The sequence below is a fragment of the Mastigoproctus giganteus genome, chromosome 10 (assembly GCF_048544385.1).
Source record: "Mastigoproctus giganteus isolate SK-2022 chromosome 10, ASM4854438v1, whole genome shotgun sequence".
Classification (NCBI taxonomy): Eukaryota; Metazoa; Arthropoda; class Arachnida; order Uropygi; family Thelyphonidae; genus Mastigoproctus; species Mastigoproctus giganteus.
The window spans coordinates 41460891-41482405 of NC_143584.1; the positions used below are offsets into that span (position 1 = coordinate 41460891).

General features: G+C 37.9%; 1 protein-coding gene across 1 annotated transcript in view; it reads right to left on the reverse strand.

Annotated features, from left to right (window-relative positions):
- The window catches only part of LOC150078998 (PMS1 protein homolog 1-like), a 142878-nt gene that overhangs the window by 47059 nt on the left and 74304 nt on the right, over positions 1 to 21515 (reverse strand). The window contains exon 4 of the mRNA XM_090382917.1: positions 13384 to 13529. Coding sequence (XP_090239043.1) covers positions 13384 to 13529 — 146 coding nt within the window. The remainder of the gene's footprint in view (positions 1 to 13383; positions 13530 to 21515) is intronic.

The window sequence follows — 21515 nt, forward strand, 5'->3', positions numbered from 1 at the left end:
AGAGGAAAAGCTAATAACTTTTCCTTGTTTCTTAAATATAATATGGTTCTTAAATGAGTGCAACATCAATTGACTGTTCAAAAGCGGTATGTCAAATTTCATCACTGACAGTTCTGGATTTATGAGCATATATCTGTAATATTTTGAGAGATCCAGGAGTAGAGTGAGAACTTAGCTGTGAAGTAGAAGATAGTGAAGAAGAGGATAAATTGAGACTATTCATTACTGATTCTAGAATGTGCCAATTCTAGTGCTTTTAGGTATTCAGAGCAATGTATTTTAGGTATTCAGAGCTCCCATGTTGTATTACAATTAATACAACATGGGAGCTCCGTTTTATTTGGGCAGTCTAAAAACACATGGTCACTTTGGGCACAGTGACCACAAGCTGGAGAGTTATGTTTACAGAACTGCATTATATGACTCTAACTAAAACACTAAAAACATCTTGTTACAATGATAAAGAGTCTATGACAGTACGAGCTTTGGCACTTCATGATATGGTTATCAAATGAGATGTGGATGCTGTATTTTGACCAGTCAGCCTGTGAAGATTTCCATTTAATTGGGATTTTCTGTTGGGAATAAATAAGGTGCTTGAATTTTGCAATATGACAGAGGTCTATTACAGAGGTTGAACATGTAGGGAAATGGATACAAGTAGGAGAGCCAGGATTTCAGTAATGATAAATTCTGTCTGTCAATAAGCTTTCCTTGTTGAACGAATGATGTGCATTAAAGTCGCCTAGTAAAGAAAATGCTGATGGTAACTGCAAAACAAGATCTTCGATTTCCTGAATAGTATATGGATGATTAGGTGGAAGATAAATTGAGACCAGTGTCAGTGTGATACAGAGTACAACCATAGAAGCCGTTGCGTATGGCAACAACTTCTACGATTGTTTACAATGGGATGCATCTGGAGGGGACTCTCGAATCCAAGAGTATGGCTACTTCTCCATGAGCATATTAGTAGGCGCCTCTGTAGCCAGGTGGGAAGGAGCAGCAGTGCGTAGCAGACGCTTCTTGATTAGACCGGGGTTCGAGCCCGTAACCACCAAATACGGAGGATGCGGCAAGGTCAGGGAATGACCACCGCATATCCCTGAGCAATATGGCCTTAGTTGCTAATGCTCCTAAAAACCAAATAACAACAACAGCATATTAGTATATTCACCACTTATTCGTCATAACATGGTTTGCAATGGTGAATAAGCTAATGGATATCATCAATGTTACTGCAAAAACATCTGCAATTCCATTGTGTGATGTGTTCCATTATTTGGTTTTATAAGAGGAAGATGAATCAGTCTACTTTTTATGAATGTTTTTTTTTTTAACGGTCAAGTTTTGATTTTTCTTTTCTGGGAAAGGTGGGGCATCCTGAATCATTGCTAACTTCCATATCATCATATGCATGCAATCCATGCTTGTTGGGTGTGGGTGCTTCAAACTCAACAGGATCTGATTTTTGCAGTTTCTGTGTTGCTTTACAATTGGTTAGGCTTTGTAGGTGGCTTTTAGGGTTGGTGCATTCGATGGTCAGGTCTGTGGGATATATTTCCAGTGCCAATATGTCGAATTTATCACAATTGACAACTAAGATATCGTCAATGTATCTGAAGAAAATTATGTCGTCTTTAATTTTGTTTTTGTAGTAGTGTCAGTAAAGGTTGGTAATGGAATTCTAGCTGCTTGCTCCCATTGCCACCCCACTACTTTGCATACAGATGCTGTTTCCCATAAGTATGTAGTTGTTGATTATGCATAAATTTATTAGGTCTAGCCAGTACTGTTTATTACAGCCTAGAATTTCCTGATTGTCTTCGTGGCAGTCTATTAGCACTTTTTTTAAATTATCATGTGAAATACTGGCATATAGATTTTTGAAACAATAGGTGCACACTTTGCTGATATTATTATTTTTGATGTATTCTATGTATTTTCTATTGTCTGAAATGAACTTGCCATTGGTGAGGTTGGTAGATATTGTGTTTAGTTTGGCCTCCAGTTTTTTACTGGGGTTTTTAATGTAGCTGTTGCTGCATGTGGTAATGAATCTGCTGCCTACCGGAACTTTATAGAACATTGGGATCCAATAAACAAATGGAAATCTAGTGTTATCAATTTTTAATTTAACTTTTTTTTTTGTGCATGGCTAATTGGTGATTTTATATATGTTTCACTGTTGTTCAATTCCAAACAGGAATTACCTAAATGAAAAAAAAAAAGTAATCTTAAAATGTATTAACATAAATCCATATAGGTATTCACCGTAATACTAACCATCGATTACAAATTTAATACAGGTCACATAAACACAAACAAACAAATTAACCCATCCATTAAGCATATATAATTATTACCGACAGACTACCCAACAAAACAGACCAGATGGCACCCCGACCTCCTATAAAGCAGCTCCCGGGCAGATTGCACATGCTTTCTCATACCAACAACCAGCTATAATGTTCTCAGGTAAATACTTATATACTTATTCCAATGCATACCCATTGGGCTTTGGGTTCCAATCCCAGTTTGCAGCTAATTATAATCCAAAAATTTAAAACTAAATTAATTAAAAATAAATTAACAATTAAATTTTGCTTGTCTTATTACATTAGGACATACATAACTAAACATGAGTACTTGATAAGCAAAACTTATTGAGACTATAGAAACGGGTATGAATGATACATTCTTTTGGTATGGCTATCTGTCTGCTCACAGCATGAATTGTTGAGGAGGCTTCCATCCTGCAGTGGGTTGATAATGGCTGCACTTTATCTGTCTGCTCAAAGCCCCTGAGGAAATAGCAGAAAGACGGCCATGTGAAGGACTGTTACCTTCCTAATTCTTCCTAGTTATTTTTCTAATTTTTCTTGACTTAATCTTTAATAATTCCCTTTATGGAATGACTCATTCCACTGTAATGAAAGATGAGTATCATATCGATGACTAACAATTGTCTCCTCTATCTCCTTTCTCCTATAACTAACAACCTCTAATCTTTTCAAACTTTACATTTATATATTTCTTAACTTGATTTGATGTTAATTGTTAACATAGAACTATAGGCGAACCAACAACTGCTAGAACAACAATGGCTAGCCAGTTAGTTAGGCCTTAATTACCGGTAACGCTTCCCGCCAAAAATAATAAAAATTTTCACTACCACTCATAAAACAACTTTCAATCAGGACTTTGACCTAATATATCAATGTGCATATAATGTTTAATTGTTTAATCCTACAACAGCATTAAAGCTGCATAACCACAGCATTATCACATTTAATTGAATTTTTATCACATTTAATTGAATAGAAATCACATTTAATTGAACAGAAAATTTAATTAAAGTAGAATATAAGCTTAAAAGTAGTGTTCAAGAAAATATATACACACACCATATGTGGAATTACTTAACAAGTACACCAGATTTAATTAAGTACAGGTCACTGATTGAAAAAAAAAAAAGTTGCGGTTAGGGTTGAATTTAAAAGAGTGTCTGCAATAGTCATCTATCATCTAGGTGGTAGATGACTCGCATCAACCGGTGAAATACCACCACTTTGCTAATTGGAGGCTTGAAGTGGTGGAAACCATGTTTCGTCTCTAGAGCTAAGTTCCAGTCAACCCTTCCCTATCTCTTCCATCATGCAGTATGATTGATGACGTTTGATGTTATGATGAACGCTGTGGCGAGATCCAATATTCCTTACATTTCGAGGGTACAGCTCTAAAACGGTGTTCGCAGGCCGGCCGCTAGTTAGTACACCGGACCGAACCTATTGGTAACTCTCTAGGAGGCTTCCGGATCAGCTAGTGTATAATCTTGCTATCTCTACTCTGCCAGATAGTGACTGGAGGGAGTCCGAGTAGTCTGTATGCGGGGGAGCATTGTCGAGGCCACGTTATGTCAAGGATCTGGGTATATTCTTACCACATGTATGCCATATCCAAAAATTTCATTACTTCATAAAGCATGTCCCACCCACTTTTTCTTACTATTGAATATACCATGAATTGTCAAATTAATAGAGCAAGCTTATCTGCAAAAAGATCTAAACCTCCCAAGCACTTCCTAATTTATTTCACAAATATACATGGTCTCAATTCTAATCTCAATGACCATTTCCACTTGCAGTCTGCCAAACCCCATGTACTTTTTCTGACAGAATCTCAGTTATTGGTTGATTCAACTACTGCTCATCTCAGATGCCCAAATTATTCACTGTATGATTCCTTTTGCCTCAAAAGGTGGTACTTGTGCATATGTTCGTTCTGATATTCCCTGTCAGAGACTTGGCAATTTGGAATCTCCTCTCTTTGATCTTCTCTAGCTTAAAATCTCTCTACCTCATTGTGTCAAATTCATCTGTTGTCTCTCTACCGTTCTCCCAACTCCACTAATCACTTGGAGCTCTTTGACTTCCTCTCTTTGCAACTTGACTTTCTCCAGTCCAACTTTCCAACTTTCCTATTAATCAGTCCAACAGTGAGGTAATTTTCCTTGGTGATTTTAATGTTCACAACTCCAGCTGGCTTCCGTTTTCTAGTCACACCGACCCAGCAGGTCGAGATACTGAGGCTTTTTCAATTACTAATGACCTAGCACAGATTGATCATTTACCTACAAGCCGGACAATCCTAATCATACAGCCAATACACTTGATCTTTTTCTCACAAACAACCCTTCTAAGTACACGGTCCAAGTGAGAAGTCCTTTAGGCACTTCAGATCACAACTTGGTGATTGTCTCTTCTCCAATGGAATCTTTATCTCATGGCTATTCCTAACCTCATGTTGTTTGGCATTACAAGAATCCAAAATGGGATGACCTGCGAGACTTCTTTTCTTCTTTTCCTTGGTCGGATTACTGTTTCAAAACTTCTGATGTCAACATTTGCTCAGATCGTGTCAGTGAAATTATTCTTGCAGGAATGGAATCCTTTATCCCACGCTCCACTTTAAAATCTCGTCCTTTATCTAAACCTTGGTTTTCCAATAAATGTGCTAAGGCTGTTCAAGAGAAGAACATTGCATATCGTAATTGGCTTGTTTCTAATTCTTCAATTTCATTTTCTGCCTACACCAAAGCTCGCAACAATTGTAAAGCAGTTATTAATCAGTCCAAACTAGAGTTTGAACATGCTAAGAGTAGAAAACTTGCTTCTTGCCCTAATGGTAGCCGAGCATTCTGATCTCTTGCCAAAGCTAATGGCCGCAACTTTTGCCCATCTCTGCTCCCACCTCTGTCCAAAGCAGATAGTTCTGTTGTCACTTCAGCCAAGGATAAAGCTGACCTGCTAGCATCCCATTTTTCTTCCAGCTCATGTATTAATGATCTTGGTAAAACACCTCCCACCATTCCTAGCACGCTCCATTCAATGCCTCCTGTGGTCTTCTGTCAAAAGGATATCAGAAGGATTTTCTTGATGCTAAGAAAGCTCCAGGTCCTGATGGTATTTCTCCACTTGTTCTTAAAACCTGTGCTCCTGAACTTACTCCTATTCTTTGCCGCCTTTTTTCACTTTCTTATTCCAAAGGTGTTTTTTCTTCTGCTTGGAAATTTGCTCATATCCAGCCAGTTCCTAAAAAGGGTGACAAATCCCTCCCATCCAGTTATCGTCCCATTGCAATTACTTCTACTCTTTCTAAAGTAATGGAGAAATCAATTAACCGCCAACTCTTAAAACTACCTAGAAACCTTCCGCCTGATCAACGATCGCCAGTATGGATTCCGTCAGTGTTGATCCACTGATGATATTCTGGCTTGTGTTACCCATTTATGGACTAATTCAATGGAAAGGTTCGGTGAAACACAAGTAGTTGCCCTTGACATCTCAAAGGCTTTTGATCGTGTTTGGCATAAAGGTCTTCTAAACAAGCTTCCATCTTATGGTTTGCCAACTGTTTTTAGTAATTGGTTATCCAGTTTTCTCTCTGATCCCTCACTGAGGGTGATGGTAGATGGCTCTCTGTCTTCTAACTTCTCCACTAATGCCGGTGTCTCCCAAGGTTCAGTTCTTTCCCCCACTCTTTTCCTCTTGTATATTAATGACCTTCTTCCATTGACTGGAAATCCTATCCATAATTTTGCCGATGATAGCACATTGCATTCCACTTTCCATTTTGAGAAACCTTGTCCTGCTCAATCAGCTTCAACTTCTCGAAAATCTGCTACCAATTCCTTAAATGCCGAACTTCAGATAATTCTCCAGTGGGGCAAAGACAACTTAGTTGATTTCAACCCTTCTAAAACTCAGTCTTGTCTTATATCTCGCTAAAAGGATTCTTCTGCTCCTATGCTTATCTTTAGTGACACTCCGATTTCTAGGCAAAATGATATATCTCTTTTGAGGATTACCCTGACTTCTAATCTCTCTTGGCACAAGCACATCACAAATATTGCTTCCTCTGCATCTAAAAAACTTGGTTTTCTCTTTCGCTCTTGGCGTTACTTTTCTTCCAAACAGCTGCTCACTCTGTATAAATCGCAAATCCGCCCTGCCATGGAATATTGTTCCCACATCTGGGGTGGTGCCCCCAAAACCTCTCTCAGGTTTCTTGATTCCATTCAGAAGAGGGCAGTTAGGTTAATTAATGATTAATCTCTAACAGAGTCTCTCCACTCGCTTTCTCATAGACGTACTGTTTCTGCTGCATGCCTCTTCTACAGTTACTTCCATGGGCACTGCCCTTCTGAATTGGCTTCTATAATTTCTGCTCTCTCTCAAAACAGTCCGAACACGTGCCGCCACCAGCCAACATCCATTTGCTGTCCAACTTCAAATCCACAGAACCAACTTTTCATATTCCTCATTTATTCATTCAACTGCTATTTTCTGGAAAAACCTTCCTTCATACGTATTTCCTGAAAATTACAATCTACAGAAGTTCAAGTCCAATGTCAACAAATATCTTCTTTCATCTTCTCAATCTCCAACCCAAGCACGGTACTAAGTACTATAGGTTCTAATACCTCTCGTGTTTGGGGTTCACATTTAAAAAAAAAAAAAAAAAAAAATTATGCCCAGACAAGACAAGGAGTATATGATGAGAGCCTTGTCAATCAATTCAGCCCTGAATAGATTTGTGTAAGGCTTGTGGGGTAGAATTTTTCTAAGCATGGTCTGTGCTTGTTAACAGGAGAGACTGCTTCTACATGGATAGGATACACTTAAATATAAAGGGTGCAAACATATTTGCAGATGCTATTGAGGCAGTGTGAGATGTGTTGGAAAACTGCTAGCTTGGAAGGGGGGAAAACATAGATTTATACAATAACAGTAGCCATTGGCAGAGATCAAATTGTTTCTTGAACTGCTTCTATTGGAATGAGCAGGAAACTGGAAAATGCAGATATTGTTAGGATTTCAGAGATAAGGTGTCACGCAGATATAAGGAATGCAGAATTGGAATTTGGAGAGTACAATGTGTATAGAAAGGAGAGACAGGATAGGAAGGGAGAAGGGGTTATGCTGTTGGTTAAGAAACACACAAAATTTAAGGAAGTACATCCACAGTTGACAAAAAAGTGGACAGTGCAATGTTGAGTCAGTTTGGTGTGACATACGCACTGGGAAAGCAAAACTGAGAGTTGGAGTGTATTGTATGCCTAATGACTCTGATGAGCACAATGAACAGTTGTACAGAGAAATAGAGTGGGCCAGTAAATCAGATTGTCTCATATTAGGGGATTTTAATTTCCCAGATATTGACCAGAACTTGTGGATTGGTCACTTGCACACTAGCAAGGCTTTTGTGGTATTATTGGATGATTGTTTTTTACAGCAGCATGTTCAAGGGGCAACCAGAGGGAGTAATGCTCTTCATCTGATTACCAGCAGTGATTATTCATGCATTAAGAATCTGCAGATAAAGGAACCACTAGTTGGTAGTGATTAGAGTGTGCTGATGTGGAATTTACTCAAAGATGTAACTACCATCAGGGGTAAAGAGAATGATTTTCACTTTCATAAAGATGACTACAGTGGTCTCAGACAGTCTTTAAATTCTATACATTGGAACTAACTGAGGATGTTGCCAACAGCATTTTCTAAATTTTCTAAAAGCTTCCAAGAATTAATCTTGGAAGCTACTAGGCTTTTCAATACCAACTAAGAATTGCTGATCAAGGTTTAAGCCTAAAATGATGTCAGATGAACTAATGACACTCATGACAGAGAAGAAAAATGTAAGGGATGCATATAAAGTATCGGATTGACACAGAAGCTTATGGTAGATATAAGCTAGTCGTCTGTAATAAGTCACAAAGGAGGTTAGACAAGTGAAGGCAGATTATGAGAAACCCTTGGAAAAAGATGCAAAGAAAAACAGCAAAGAGTTCTTTACTTATGTAAACCTCTAGCAGGAAGAGGATGAATTGATACCGATGCTTTGATATCCACTTGATATCGACGGTAAGGGTATCATATCCACATGTTACAAGTTGCAGCTCCGCTGAACAAGAGGTTTTAGCCATATTTAGCCACTTTATTGACCAATTGATACCTCAAATTATTTTCTATAAGTAGCTTATAGAGCTAGTCAGGATCATTAGTTTATTCTGAATTGAGACAGCGAGATTTGGAAGTTAATTAATACTTAAGTGTCCGTAGATTTACCGTTCGTGACTTGCGCCATTGTTATACGATACAACGTTATATCCCGAACCAGATAGCGTTAGTATAGTATAGTACATAATATAATATTGTCAATTAATCAGCAAAATCTATTAATTTTGTTAAACTTCATTGTCAATTAAATTAAATTGTACTTTTAACTAAATACATATAATGACAGATTACAAATGTAACATAATTAATTAATACATAACTTGATACGGAAGTTATATAAACGGAACTTGTAGATAATATTTGATATTGAAAAATATATATAGCGTTATTACTGTGTTGGGATACAAGTTTAGGGTTATAATTTTGTACTAAAATTGAAATTTTATTGAAATTAAACCGAATACATGACTCAGACCAGACCAGCAAAGCAAAAGGCTCAAGCTAATGGGAGTGCTGTGGCTCAGAGGAGAGCTGAGGGGGGGTGGTTGCCCTCTGAATCACAGCCTTTTAAAATGCACTGCTTGCATGATGTTTGCGGAGCAATCGGGTACAGAACATGATATTGCAATGGGGCATGTCTTTGTGTATGCGCAATGCAGGGAGTGTAATGAAATCAGGCGACAACTCAGCGTTGTTATGGTCCTATATGAGAACTTGAAGGACAGGGTGGATGCCCTCGAAGGATTAAAAGTGAGGGGGCCCATCAAGCTCTCAGCTGCCATATCAACGCCAGAGCTTGCACTTGGTCATCACGCAACACAGCAGCAACCCCCACGTCAGAATGCGCTGGTCCCACAGGAACTAGTAGTTGTTGGTGACCATTGTCAGGGAAACAGGGAACATTCTTTGTAAAAAGGATAAGTGGAACAGGACCAGGGTATGTCTGCCAGGGGCAAAGGTTGATGACATTGTAGAGTAGATATCATCTTTTCAGGGCACAAAAGGTGATATAGTTGTACAGGTTGGCACTAATGATATTAAGAGTAGGAGACCGGCAGAATTATTTAACAAGTACAGGTCACTGTTGAAAAAAAGCCGTGAATTAGGGTTGAATTTGAAATTGTCTGCAATTCTGCCCAAACACGATAGGAGGGAGTATATGATCAGAGCCTTGCCGATCAATTCAGCAAGAAAGATTGTGCAAGGCTCAAGGGGTAGAATTTTTTTCAGTCTGGTCTGTACTTGTTAACAGAAAGAACTGCTTCTACAGGGATGTGATACGCTTAAATAGAAAGGGTGCAAAAATATTAGCTGATACTATCGAGGCAGTGTTTAGGTGGGTCGGAAAACTGCTAGCTTGGGGGGTGGGATACAAGGACTAATACATTAACAGTAGCCACTGGCAGAGGTAAAAGTGATTTTTGCACTGCTTCTATTGGAATGAGCAGAAGCCTGGAAAACCAGATGCAGGATATTTCAGAGACTGCTGGGAGTCATTGTGGTAGAAGTAAACACATGGGTTGTGTTAGGGTAGCTAAGAAAAAAAGAACAAGTGCATGTATACTTGCGTGTACAATGGTAGGAGTTTGGTAAATAAATTTGATGAATTTGAGGTATTGCTCAAAGCATCAAAGGCGGACATTGTTGGGTTATCAGAGATGTGGTGTCACAGAGATATAAGGAATGCAGAACTGGAATTTGGGGAGTACAATGTCTACAGAAAGGATAGACAGGATAGGAAGAGAGGAGGGGTTATGCTATTAGTTAAGACACACATAAAATGCAAGGAAGTGAAGCCAGTCGACATCACTGGACAGTGCAGTGTCGAGTCAGTTTGGTGTGACATAAGCGCATCAAAATTGAGAGAAGGAGTGTGCTATAGGCCTAATGACTCTGATGAGAATAATAAGAAACTGTACAGGGAAATAGAGTAGGCCAGTTGTTGTTTTGGTTTTTGGGAGCATTAGCAATTAAGGCCATATTGCTCCGGGATATGCGGTGGTCATTCCCTGATCTTTCCGCATCCTCCGTATTTGGTGGTGACAGGCTCGAACCCAGGTCTAATCAAGAAGCGTGTGCTATGCACTGCTGCTTCTTCCCACCTGGCTACGGAGGCACCCAGAGTAGGCTAGTAAATCAGAGAGTCTTATAATGGGGGATTTTAATTTCCCAGATATTGAGTGGAACTTTTGGGTCGGTCACTCACACACTAGCAAGGCTTTTGTGGATTTATTGGATGTTGTTTTCTAAATCAGCATGTTCAGGAGGCAACTAGAGGGAGTAATACTCTTGATTTGATTATCAGTAATGATTCTTCATGCATTAAGAATTTGCAGATAAATGAACCACTAGGTGGCAGTGATCACAGTGTGCTAAAGTGGGATTTAAACAAAGAGGTAACTACCATTAGGGGTAAAGGAAAGAGTTATTGCTTTCGTAAAGGCGACTACGATGGTCTGAGACAGTATTTAAATTCTATACAGTGGGACCAACTGATGATGTTACCAACAGCAAATTCAAAATTGGAAGCATTCAATGAACTTATCTTGAAAGCTATTAGGCTTTACATACCAACTAAGAAATATTGTTCAAGGTTTAGGCCTAAATGGAGGTCAGATGAACTGATGAGGCATATGGCAGAGAAGAAACATGCATGGGATACATACAAATTAACACGTGACACAGAAGCCTGTGACAGATATAAGTTGATCTGTAACCAAGTTACAAAGGAGGTTAGGCAGGTGAAGGCAGATTACGAGAAATCTTTGGCAAAGGATGCAAAGAAAAACAGCAAAGAGTTCTTTACTTATGTAAACCCGAGAAGGAAGGGGATGAATCAGATTGGTCCACTTGATATCTATGGTTCAACTGTTGATGATCCTGCTCAGGTAGCTAACAAACTAAATGAATATTTTGCATCAACATTCACACATGAGGAGTTATTCAGTGAGGGGAATGCCAGAGGTGTATTCAACTCTGGCAGTAAACTAGATAATCTTATAATAACTGAGAGTAAAGTGGAGGAGAAATTGTTGAAGATAAACACAAGAAAGGCACATGGGAGTGGACGGGATCTATCCAATTATATTAAAGGAGGCAGCAAAGGAAGTAAGCAAACCCTTAGCCATAATTATGAGAGCTTCCTTGGATTTGGGGGAGGTACGCATGGACTGGAGATGTGCAAATGTGAACCCCAATTCACAAAGGAGGATCAAAGGCTGACACAAGTAATTATAGACCTGTGAGTTTAACTTCTGTTCCAGGAAAGTTTATAGAGGCACTGATTAAAGAAGCTGTTGTTGTTGTTTGTTTGGTTTTTAGGAGCATTAGCAAATAAGGCCATATTGCTCCGGGATATGCGGTGGTCATTCCCTGACCTTTCCGCATCCTCTGTATTTGGTGGTGATGGGCTCGAACCCCGGTCTAATCAAGAAGCGTGTGCTATGCACTGCTGCTCCTTACCACCTGGCTACGGAGGCACCGGTTAAAGAAGCACTGCAGGATCTAGACAAGACTTCAGTTATAGTTCGGACACAGCATGGTTTTGTTAAGGGGAAGTCTTGCCTGACCAATTTGATGGGATACTATGATGCAGTCACAAAAGAATTGGATGCAGGGAATAACTTTGATATTATATACTTGGATCTTGGAAAGGCTTTTGATACTGTTACAAATGGAAGACTGCTGCACAAATTGGAGCAGTGCTGCATTGGAGGCAAATTGCTGCTATGGATAAAGGGGGTTGAGGGGGAGAAGACAGAGAGAGGTAATCAATGGACACCGCTCATCGTGAACTAATGTTATTAGTGGAGTCCCTCAGGGTTCAATGTTGGGTCCATTATTGTTTTTTGTATTTATAAATAATATTGATGATGGTATATCAGGCTTAATGTCCAAGTTTGCAGATGATACGAAGGTTGGCAGGTTTGTTGTTAAGGCCACTAATGACAGTACGATGCTGCAATAGAATCTAGAAAAGTTGCGCAGATGGGCTGAGAGGTGGCAAATAAAGTTTAACATTGACAAATGTAAAGTACTGCATAACCCCAGGAAGCAGTAACCCCAGGGTAACATACTAACTCTGTGGTACTACACTGACAGTGGTAGAGAAAGAAAAGGACCTGGGGGTAATTGTGCAGGCAGATATGAAGTTTTCTGAGCAGTGAAGATGGTCTACAAGAGTAGCTCATAGCATCTTGTCATTGATATGCAGGAATTTTTCTAGCAGTGATAAGGAGGTGATTATCCCCTTGTATAAGGCAATGGTCAGGCCACACTTTGAGTACTGTATACAGGTCTGGAGGCCTCATTTTAAGAAGGATGTAGAGCTGTTGGAACGAGTGCAGAGAAAGGCAACAAGATTAGTGAATGGAACAAAGGGTTGCTCTTACGAAGAAAGGCTTAAGTTTTGCAGATTACAGTGTTTGGAGACTAGGCATCTGCGAGGTGATCTGACTGAGGTGTATAAAGCCTTGAATGTTTTGAGCATGCTCAATACTGATGGGATTCTTCCTCTTGCTCAGAATAATCATCTGAGAGGGCATAAATTCAAATTGAGGAAAGACAGTTGTAGGATAAATGTGCGGAAGTTTGCCTTTAGCCAGCAGGTAGTTGATTGGTGGAACAGACTTCCATCCTTTGTTGTGGAAGTTGATAGCCTAAATAAATTTAAGGCTGAGCTGGACGGGAATTTGGAACGAATGGAGGGGTGAAATGGGAGCGGTTTTTTTTGGCTGACGCTGCATAAGCTTGCTTTCTTGCATTGTATGCCTCTACTAATGCTAATATATATATATAATTTTATACAAGTTAATTTGAAAAAAGTATTTAAATATGACATACCACATAAATACATCCCTACCTGGTTTTCTTCATCAGTCATAGTTACATATTTCATTTTATTCACAAGGCCAATACCCAAAACCTGAACTAATGATGAGTGGATGTCTGTAGTGGCTACTTTCTGCCATATTAAACAATGATCATGATAAAGAGTAAATCGGACTCCTGAAGAGCAAAAGGCAACATAGCATTTGAAAAATCCAGGAACAAGAATCAATTTCATAAGAAATAAAAAACTTAAATTACTTAATTTATGATAAAGACTTTATTCTAATTAAAGGCGCAATATTTATCTGAAAACCTTTTCTTTTTTGCCATTCTTTTTGATCATCACCAACCTTTGAAAAAAACCACTTTATATTTAACCCACCAGCATAGACATAAAATTATTAAACAAGGAGATGAAGGTCAATCCTGTTTTAACAGGCATTTTGAATGTCTCACTTTTTTTTTTTAATACAGCTCTTGGTCTGTAAGATTAAACTAATCATAAGTAACCATTACCTAACTATGCAGAACTGTCATATTGATTGAAATCAGTGTTTTTTTTTTTTTTTTCCTTTGAACCATTATTGAATTGCATATATCTTTCTAATCCCTGCAGTCTCAGAACATTATATTGAAAACTAAAATTGTGCTATTTTAACTCCCAACATCAAAATAGACTACTGCACGCAGAAAGTTTCCACTATGAATGAGTACTACAAAAATGCAAATTTATGTTCTTGAAGTACAGAGAAAGTTTTGTACAGAGTTTAGTTTTTATAATGCACCAAAAAAAAAAAAAAAAAAAAACTGTTTGATATTTAGTTAAGCAGTTAGAAGAAGAAAGTTTTCTTCTAGATCAGTGGAAGGAATTCCAAAACTAAAATTAAAAAAAGCTAAAACTAAAATTAAGCCACACATTTTAAAGATAATGCAGTTTCTGGTAAAACTCATTTCAAATTTAAACAGTCACATGAATAAACAAACTGTTGCTTCTGATATAACTATTCCAAGACATTACACAGGCATTAATAAGGAACACAAATGACAAAAATGTTGTTAAGAAAGCAAAAACTCAATACTAAAAAATGTATAAATAATTACATCCTCAGGGAGGGCTGGAGGATATTCAGGTTTACAACCTGCCATTATATTTTAACAGTAATCAGAGTGGCATAACACCAAAGAAACACCATGTATTCAATATAAACAAATTATGTTTACAGTGTATTGTGAAAATCAGTCTACTAAAAGAACTTGAGTAAATGGGAAACTGAGTAACACAAAAGACTTTGGATAGACCAGTAATGCAAATTCAGAGTGAACAATGGTGCTAGGAAATAAACAACATTCAGTACAGAGGGATAAATCACTAAAAGGTTACTGCAGAAAACTAATATGCACCAAGTGAGAACCTAGTAGGGTACTGGGCCCGGTTCAGAAAAAGGCTACAGAAAGCTGGCTCCAACAGGTGAATTATGTAGATGCCTGCTGTGACAACATGGAGTAAAAACAGGAACAACTTGATTAAAACTGCAAGGAGAATATCTATTCTACTCTCAGTTCCATAGAAAATGCAATGCCTACAATGAATGCACAAGAAAGTCTTTTAAAGATGTTAAACCAAGGTAACCAACTTTCATATCATCTGCATACTTAAAAATTAAGCCTGATGATATGTCTTCATCGGTATCATTAATAAATACAGAAAAACAACGGGCCCAAAACTCAATCCTGGGGAATCTGCTAATGCTTCCATTCAACCATTCCTTTATCCGTAGCAGTACCTTGACCTTAATGCCACACTTATCCAATTTGTATTGGGTTCTTTTATGTGTAGCAGTATCAAAAGATTTTCTGAAATCTAAGTGTATGATGTTGAAATTATTTTTTGTATCCAGTTCCTTGGTTACTGTAATGGTATCCATTCAGATTGGTCAGACTTGACTGTCCCTTAACAAATCCATGCTGTGATGGCAGTAGAAGTGCATTCCTATCTAGATGATCCTGCATTAATTCTTTAACCAGTGACTCCATTATTTTCCCTGTAACAGAAGTCGAACTAACAGGTCTGTAAACAGTCATATCACCCTTTGATCTCTCTCTTTGTGAACTGGAGAAAAAATTGCACATCTCTATTCCAGAGGAACTTCCCCTGAATCAGAGGATGCTCTGTAATCATGGCTAAAGATTTGCTTACCTCTTTTGCTGCCTCCTTTAATATAATTGGAAAGATCTCATCCAACTTAAGTGCCTTTCTTACATTTAGCTTCAACAACTTTTATCCTACTTTTCTGTTAGTTATCACAAAATCATTTATCTCTCTGTTAGAATTAGATAAACTTCTAGAATCCTCATCCCTAAAAATTTTCTCATATGTGAATGTAGCTGAAAAATTACCTACTGAGTTTTTTAGAAACCTAAGCACAATCATCCATATCTGGTAAACCAGCATGATTTAGCCCTTTCCTTCTAGCGATTTAGCTCTCTACTTCAAGTAAAGAAGTCTTCGCTACTTTTCTTTGCATTTTTTGCTGTAGACTTCTCATTTGACTTAGCTTGCCTATCGTCCTTTGTGACTTTATGCAGACTAGTCTATGTCTAGTCTACTCATCAGTATTGCCTGATGATTTACATGCAACCCATGCATTTTTTCTTCTTTGCCAAAAGTCTCATAATTTCTGATAATCTCTTAGGTCTAAGCCTTGAACAGTATCTTTAAATTGCTACAAAAAACCTAGTATTTATAGGACAGGAGTTCCCAGCCTTTTTTTGACTAGTGAACCCCTTTCAACATAATATTTTTATCACAAACCCCTAAGCCTATATTCTCTGAAATCATATAATAGTTCTGAATTTTTATTTTAAAATATTTCCAGTACTACGTTTTTATAAGAGATATTGCATAATAATATAAACGGTGTCAGAGAATGAAAAAAAATTTAGTATGGAAAACATATTTAACACGATATACTGTAAGACAGTAAAGTAATTATAAGGAATTGTAGATGTGGTTTCTTTCATTGGCAATGCTTTACTTTATATTTAATTTTATTTTACTTTATTCTACCTTTGTTTAATATTAGTTATAATTTTTTATAACCCTTTTACCACAGCCCACAAGCTATCTGACTGCTTTGTACGATCAGAAAGTGCAAGATATTTTGGTTATAAACGTCATTTACTACTTTTCTTTTTTTGGGAAAATGTGTATAACAATAGCTTATGAGCAATTACAAGGACACTAATGATCAACAAAACATCTATTATCAACACAAAATTTTACACATTTTTACAAATGAGCAAGCATTTCATAATATCCCATTCAAAAATTTTACAAAGTTTCTCTTCCTTCTTTTCAAATGAAACACTCTTAATTTAATACTAAAATTGTTCAATCATCACAAAGTTAAATACAGTCTCTTTTGATGCAGTCCTTTGTCACAATAAATTTTTCAAACTTTCATGGTGATAAATACAACTTATGATCAATAATTCCTATTTTATATATTCCTCCTTTCTAATATACTATCTTTTTTAACATTCTCTTATATTTGTTTAAGCTATAATACATCTCTATGGTTTATCATCCTAATAACCTTTATCACTAACAATAATAATTTTAATCAACTTAATAATTAAGTTACTGCCCTCCTTTGTAATATTAATTTCTTAACTTAGCTCAACATAAAATTATTCTGAAAAGACATTAGTAGAACTTACATTAAATCTTTTAAGAAGGTCCATTCATAAATGTACATTCTTCCTTTCCTAAAATTTAAAATAACTAAATGCAATAAGGCATAATACGTTAAGATTTTTGTTATTATTTGTTTGTTATTTTTGGTTTTTAGGAGCATTAGCAACTAAGGCCATATTGCTCCGGGATATGCGGTGGTCATTTCGTGACCTTTCCGCATCCTCCGTATTTGGTGGTGACGGGCTCGAACCCCGGTCTAATCAAGAAGCGTGTGCTACGCACTGCTGCTCCTTCCCACCTGGCTACGGAGGCGCCTTAATACGTTAAGAGTAAGAGTTTAATATCTATATAATATCGGTGTATCTATATAATATAATACACCATAGATAACTCTTAAGAAACTACGATGGCAGTGTGGGAGGCATCATTTGCTCTGTATCTCATATTGTGCTCTTCCTTCACAATGAGTTGCCATAGTATTGCACAACCTCGAATAAGTAACGCTTCACTAATAGAGAAGACTATTGTTACTTATTCTCAGAGGTGCACTATAGCCTCTGCAGCTCGTGCGCCATTAAATCTCCCCCCCCCACATACACATTCTCAGTGAGTACCACCACCACCCAGATGGCACCATTTCAAAACTATTGGCCTATCATCAGTGGGCAGGCAGATACCCTGGTACTGCAAACATGGCAACTCGTTGGGAAGGAAGAGCACTATATGAGATACAGAGCAAATGATGCACCATCATTGTAGTTTCTTAAGAGTTATCTATGGCGTATCTACACCAATATTATATAGGTTCTTCCTTTCCATAAGTTCTTCCTTTTACTCTCGATATCACTCCACAAATGGCACATAAGGACCTGAATTAAGATCACTCCAGCAGTGATGGAAGGAAATGTCACCTTCATAATGGTTATACTCCCCCCAATGGTATTCTCCAACTTGTTGTAGTGTCCTGATGACCCGGAGAGCTAAGTTGGCAGTAGCTTAGCTACTGGTAGGGCCTCCCAAGCCAGACAGGTAAAGAAGGGGCCAGACTAAGAGAGATACCCTGGTCCTCCAGGTTGGGAGTTGCCGCAACGGCTAGCTCCTGGTTCAGTGTAAAAAATACACAAATGCTAAATGACCTACAAGTGAAAATGAAAACGGACTGCACTTAAGGAAACAACTCGGCAAAAGGAAAAGGACAATGATTTTGGGATGCTGGAATATTCAAGGTCTTTCAACTAAAAGAAACTTTCTTCTGGATGAACTGCAAAAATTCAATTTAGACATAGTTGTGTTATCGGAGACAAAGAAAAAGGGATGTGGAGAGGAAATAATGGGAGAATACTACCATTTTTGGAGTAGAGTCAATAAGAGTGAAAGAGCAAGAGCAGGAGTTTCTATTGCTGTTAAAAAGAAATTGAGATATAATATCAAAAAACTGGCAATTTATTAATGAAAGAATGATCTCAGTGGAATTGACAACGTATGGGAGAGAAATGTGTATTTTGGGAATATATGCCCCGACTAATGACAAGGCTGATACCTTGAAGGATGAATTTTGGGAGGATCTGAGAGAACTAATAGAAAAAATCCCTAAGAACAAAGAGATATTTTTAATGGGAGATTTCAATGCAAGAGTAGGAACTGAACAAAATAACAAAGTTATTGGAAGATTTGGAGAGAAAGAGAGGAACGACAGCAGAGATAGACTATTCAATCTTTGTGAACAGTTCGACTTGAGAATAAACAACACATTTTTCCAACACAAGGATATCCATAAATATACTTAAGTCACAGGAGACAAGACAAGATTATGTCAAAACATTCAGGGACATATGTATTGAAAGATATCAGAGTTTATAGAGGAGCTGAATGTGGATCTGACCATTTTCTTGTTAAAACAACACTGAGGTGGAACTGGATTAAGAACATAAGCGTGGACAACCAACAATGCAGGGAAGGAGAAAGGCTACGAGTGGATGAATTTCAGGACGACAGCATTAGAAACAACTTCACCCAGAGACTGGATGCTGGAATTAACAGAGAGATAAAAGGTAATACTGAAGAAATCTATGAAAATTTAAAAAATATTGTAAAAAATATCTCATGAAATCCTAGGCAAAAAGAAGAGCCAAGGACTAAAAAAGACCTGGATTACAGAGAAAGTAAGAGCTGCTGAAGAGGAAAAGAAACTTGCATATCAGAAATGGCTGGGTGATAGGAATGATGCATATAGAAACATGTTGAAAAGAAGAAAATAGCCAATTGGTTGGTAGTATAAGCAAAAAATGAAAAATGGGAAAGGAAATGTGCAACTATTAATAACAAATTGGGCTTCAAGCGATCAGCAGAATCGTGGAAGGTCCTTAAAAGACTTGAGAAAACAGAATAAACACAATGCTGGTTTGCAATTAATACCTTTGAAAGACTGGATGAAGTATTATGAAGGACTTTTAAAAGAAGACTGGAAAGAGTTCAAGACAGTGGAGGATTTCGGTGTAGAAGACTCGGGCATAAGAGTTTCTGTTAGGGGAAGTGGAACTCTTGCTAAAGGAAGGAAGGAATGGCAAATCACCCGGACCTGGAGGAGTTTATATGGAACTTCTGAAATATGGAGGAAGAGGAGTGGCTGTTCCAATAAAAAACTGTTAAACGGTACACTGAGAGGAGAAGAAATACCAAAAGAAATGACAACAGGATATATTACATCAATTTATAAGAAGGGCAATCAGAAAAGCTGTTCAAATTACAGAAGAATATGCATCCTGAACCCGCTGTTAAAGGTTCTTGGAAAATGGATCAGGAACCATTTAGAAGCTCGAATACAGGTGTCAGAAGAACAAAATGGTTTTTCAGCGGGGAGGTCATGTATAGACCATATCTCAACAGTACAACAGATCCTTGAAAAATGCCAATTGAAAGGAAAAGAAATCTTTGATTTTGTTTTCATTGACCTTGAAAAGGCATATGACAGTGTTCCAAGAAAACTCTTATGGGAAGCAATGAAAGAGGCAAATACTGATGGACAACTGATTAACATTATTAAGACAATTTACAGAAATAATAGATGCAGAATTAAAGTGGGATCAGCTTTGTCACCTGAATTCCACACTTCAAAAGGCTTATTACAAGGCTGTTGCATGTCATCAAAACTTTTCAAAATTTATATCGACATCTAAGATCCTGGTAAAAAAAAATGCAATAAAATGGGATTGCCAATTAATAAGAACACCTATATTCACAATTTACTTTTTGCAGATGATCAGGTGGCGATAGTACAAGACTTAGAAGATGCAGACTATACATGTCATCAATTGTTTGAGGAATATAAACAATGGGGTCAGTCTAAAAATCAATTTTAGCAAGACTGAAATGTTGTCTTCAGGATCAGGACACATTCTAAATATTAGCATTAGCATTAGTAGAGGCATTTGATGCAAGAAAGCAAGCTTATGCAGCATCAACCAAAAAAAAAAAAACCCCACTTCCACTTCACCCCTCTGTTCGTTCAAAATACCTGTCCAGCTGAGCCTTAAACTTATTTAGGCTATCAACCTCCACCACAAGGGATGGCAGTCTGTTCCACCAACCAACCACCCGCTGGCTAAAGGCAAATTTCCGCACGTCTATCCTACATCTGTCTTTCCTCAATTTGAATTTATGCCCTCTCAGGTGATTTTTCTGAGCTAGAGGAAGAATCCCATCAGCATTGAGCATGCTTAAACCATTCAAGGCTTTATACACCTCTATCAGATCACCTCGCTGGTGCCTAGTCTCCAGACACTGTAATTTGCAAAACTTAAGCCTTTCTTCGTAAGAGCACCCCTTTGTTCCATTCACTAATCTTGTTGCCCTTCTCTGTACTCGTTCCAGCAGCTCTACATCCTTCTTGAAATGAGGCCTCCAGACCTGTATACAGTACTCTAGGTGTGGCCTGACCATTGCCTTGTACAATGGAATAATCACCTCCTTATCCCTGCTGGAAAAATTCCTGTATATCATTGACAATACTCCATGAGCTACTCTTGCAGCCTGTCTGCACTGCTCAGAGAACTTCATATCTGCCTGCACAATCACCCCCAAGTCCCTTTCATTCTCTACCACTGTCAGTGTAGTACCACAGAGTTGATACGTTGCTCTGGGGTTGCTGTTTCCCATGTGTAGTACTTTACATTTGTCAATGTTAAACTTCATTTGCCACCTCTCAGCCCATCTGCTCAACCTTTCCAGATCCTGTTGCAGCAGTGTAGTGTCAGTAGTGTCCTTGACAACCCTGCCAACCTTTGTATCATCTGCAAACTTGGACATTAAGCTTGATATACCATCATCAATATCATTTATAAATACAGAAAACAATAATGGACCCAACACTGAGCCCTGAGGGACTCCACTAATAACATTAGTCCACGATGAGCAGTGTCCATTGATTACCACTCTCTGTCTTCTCCCACTCAACCACCCCTTTATCC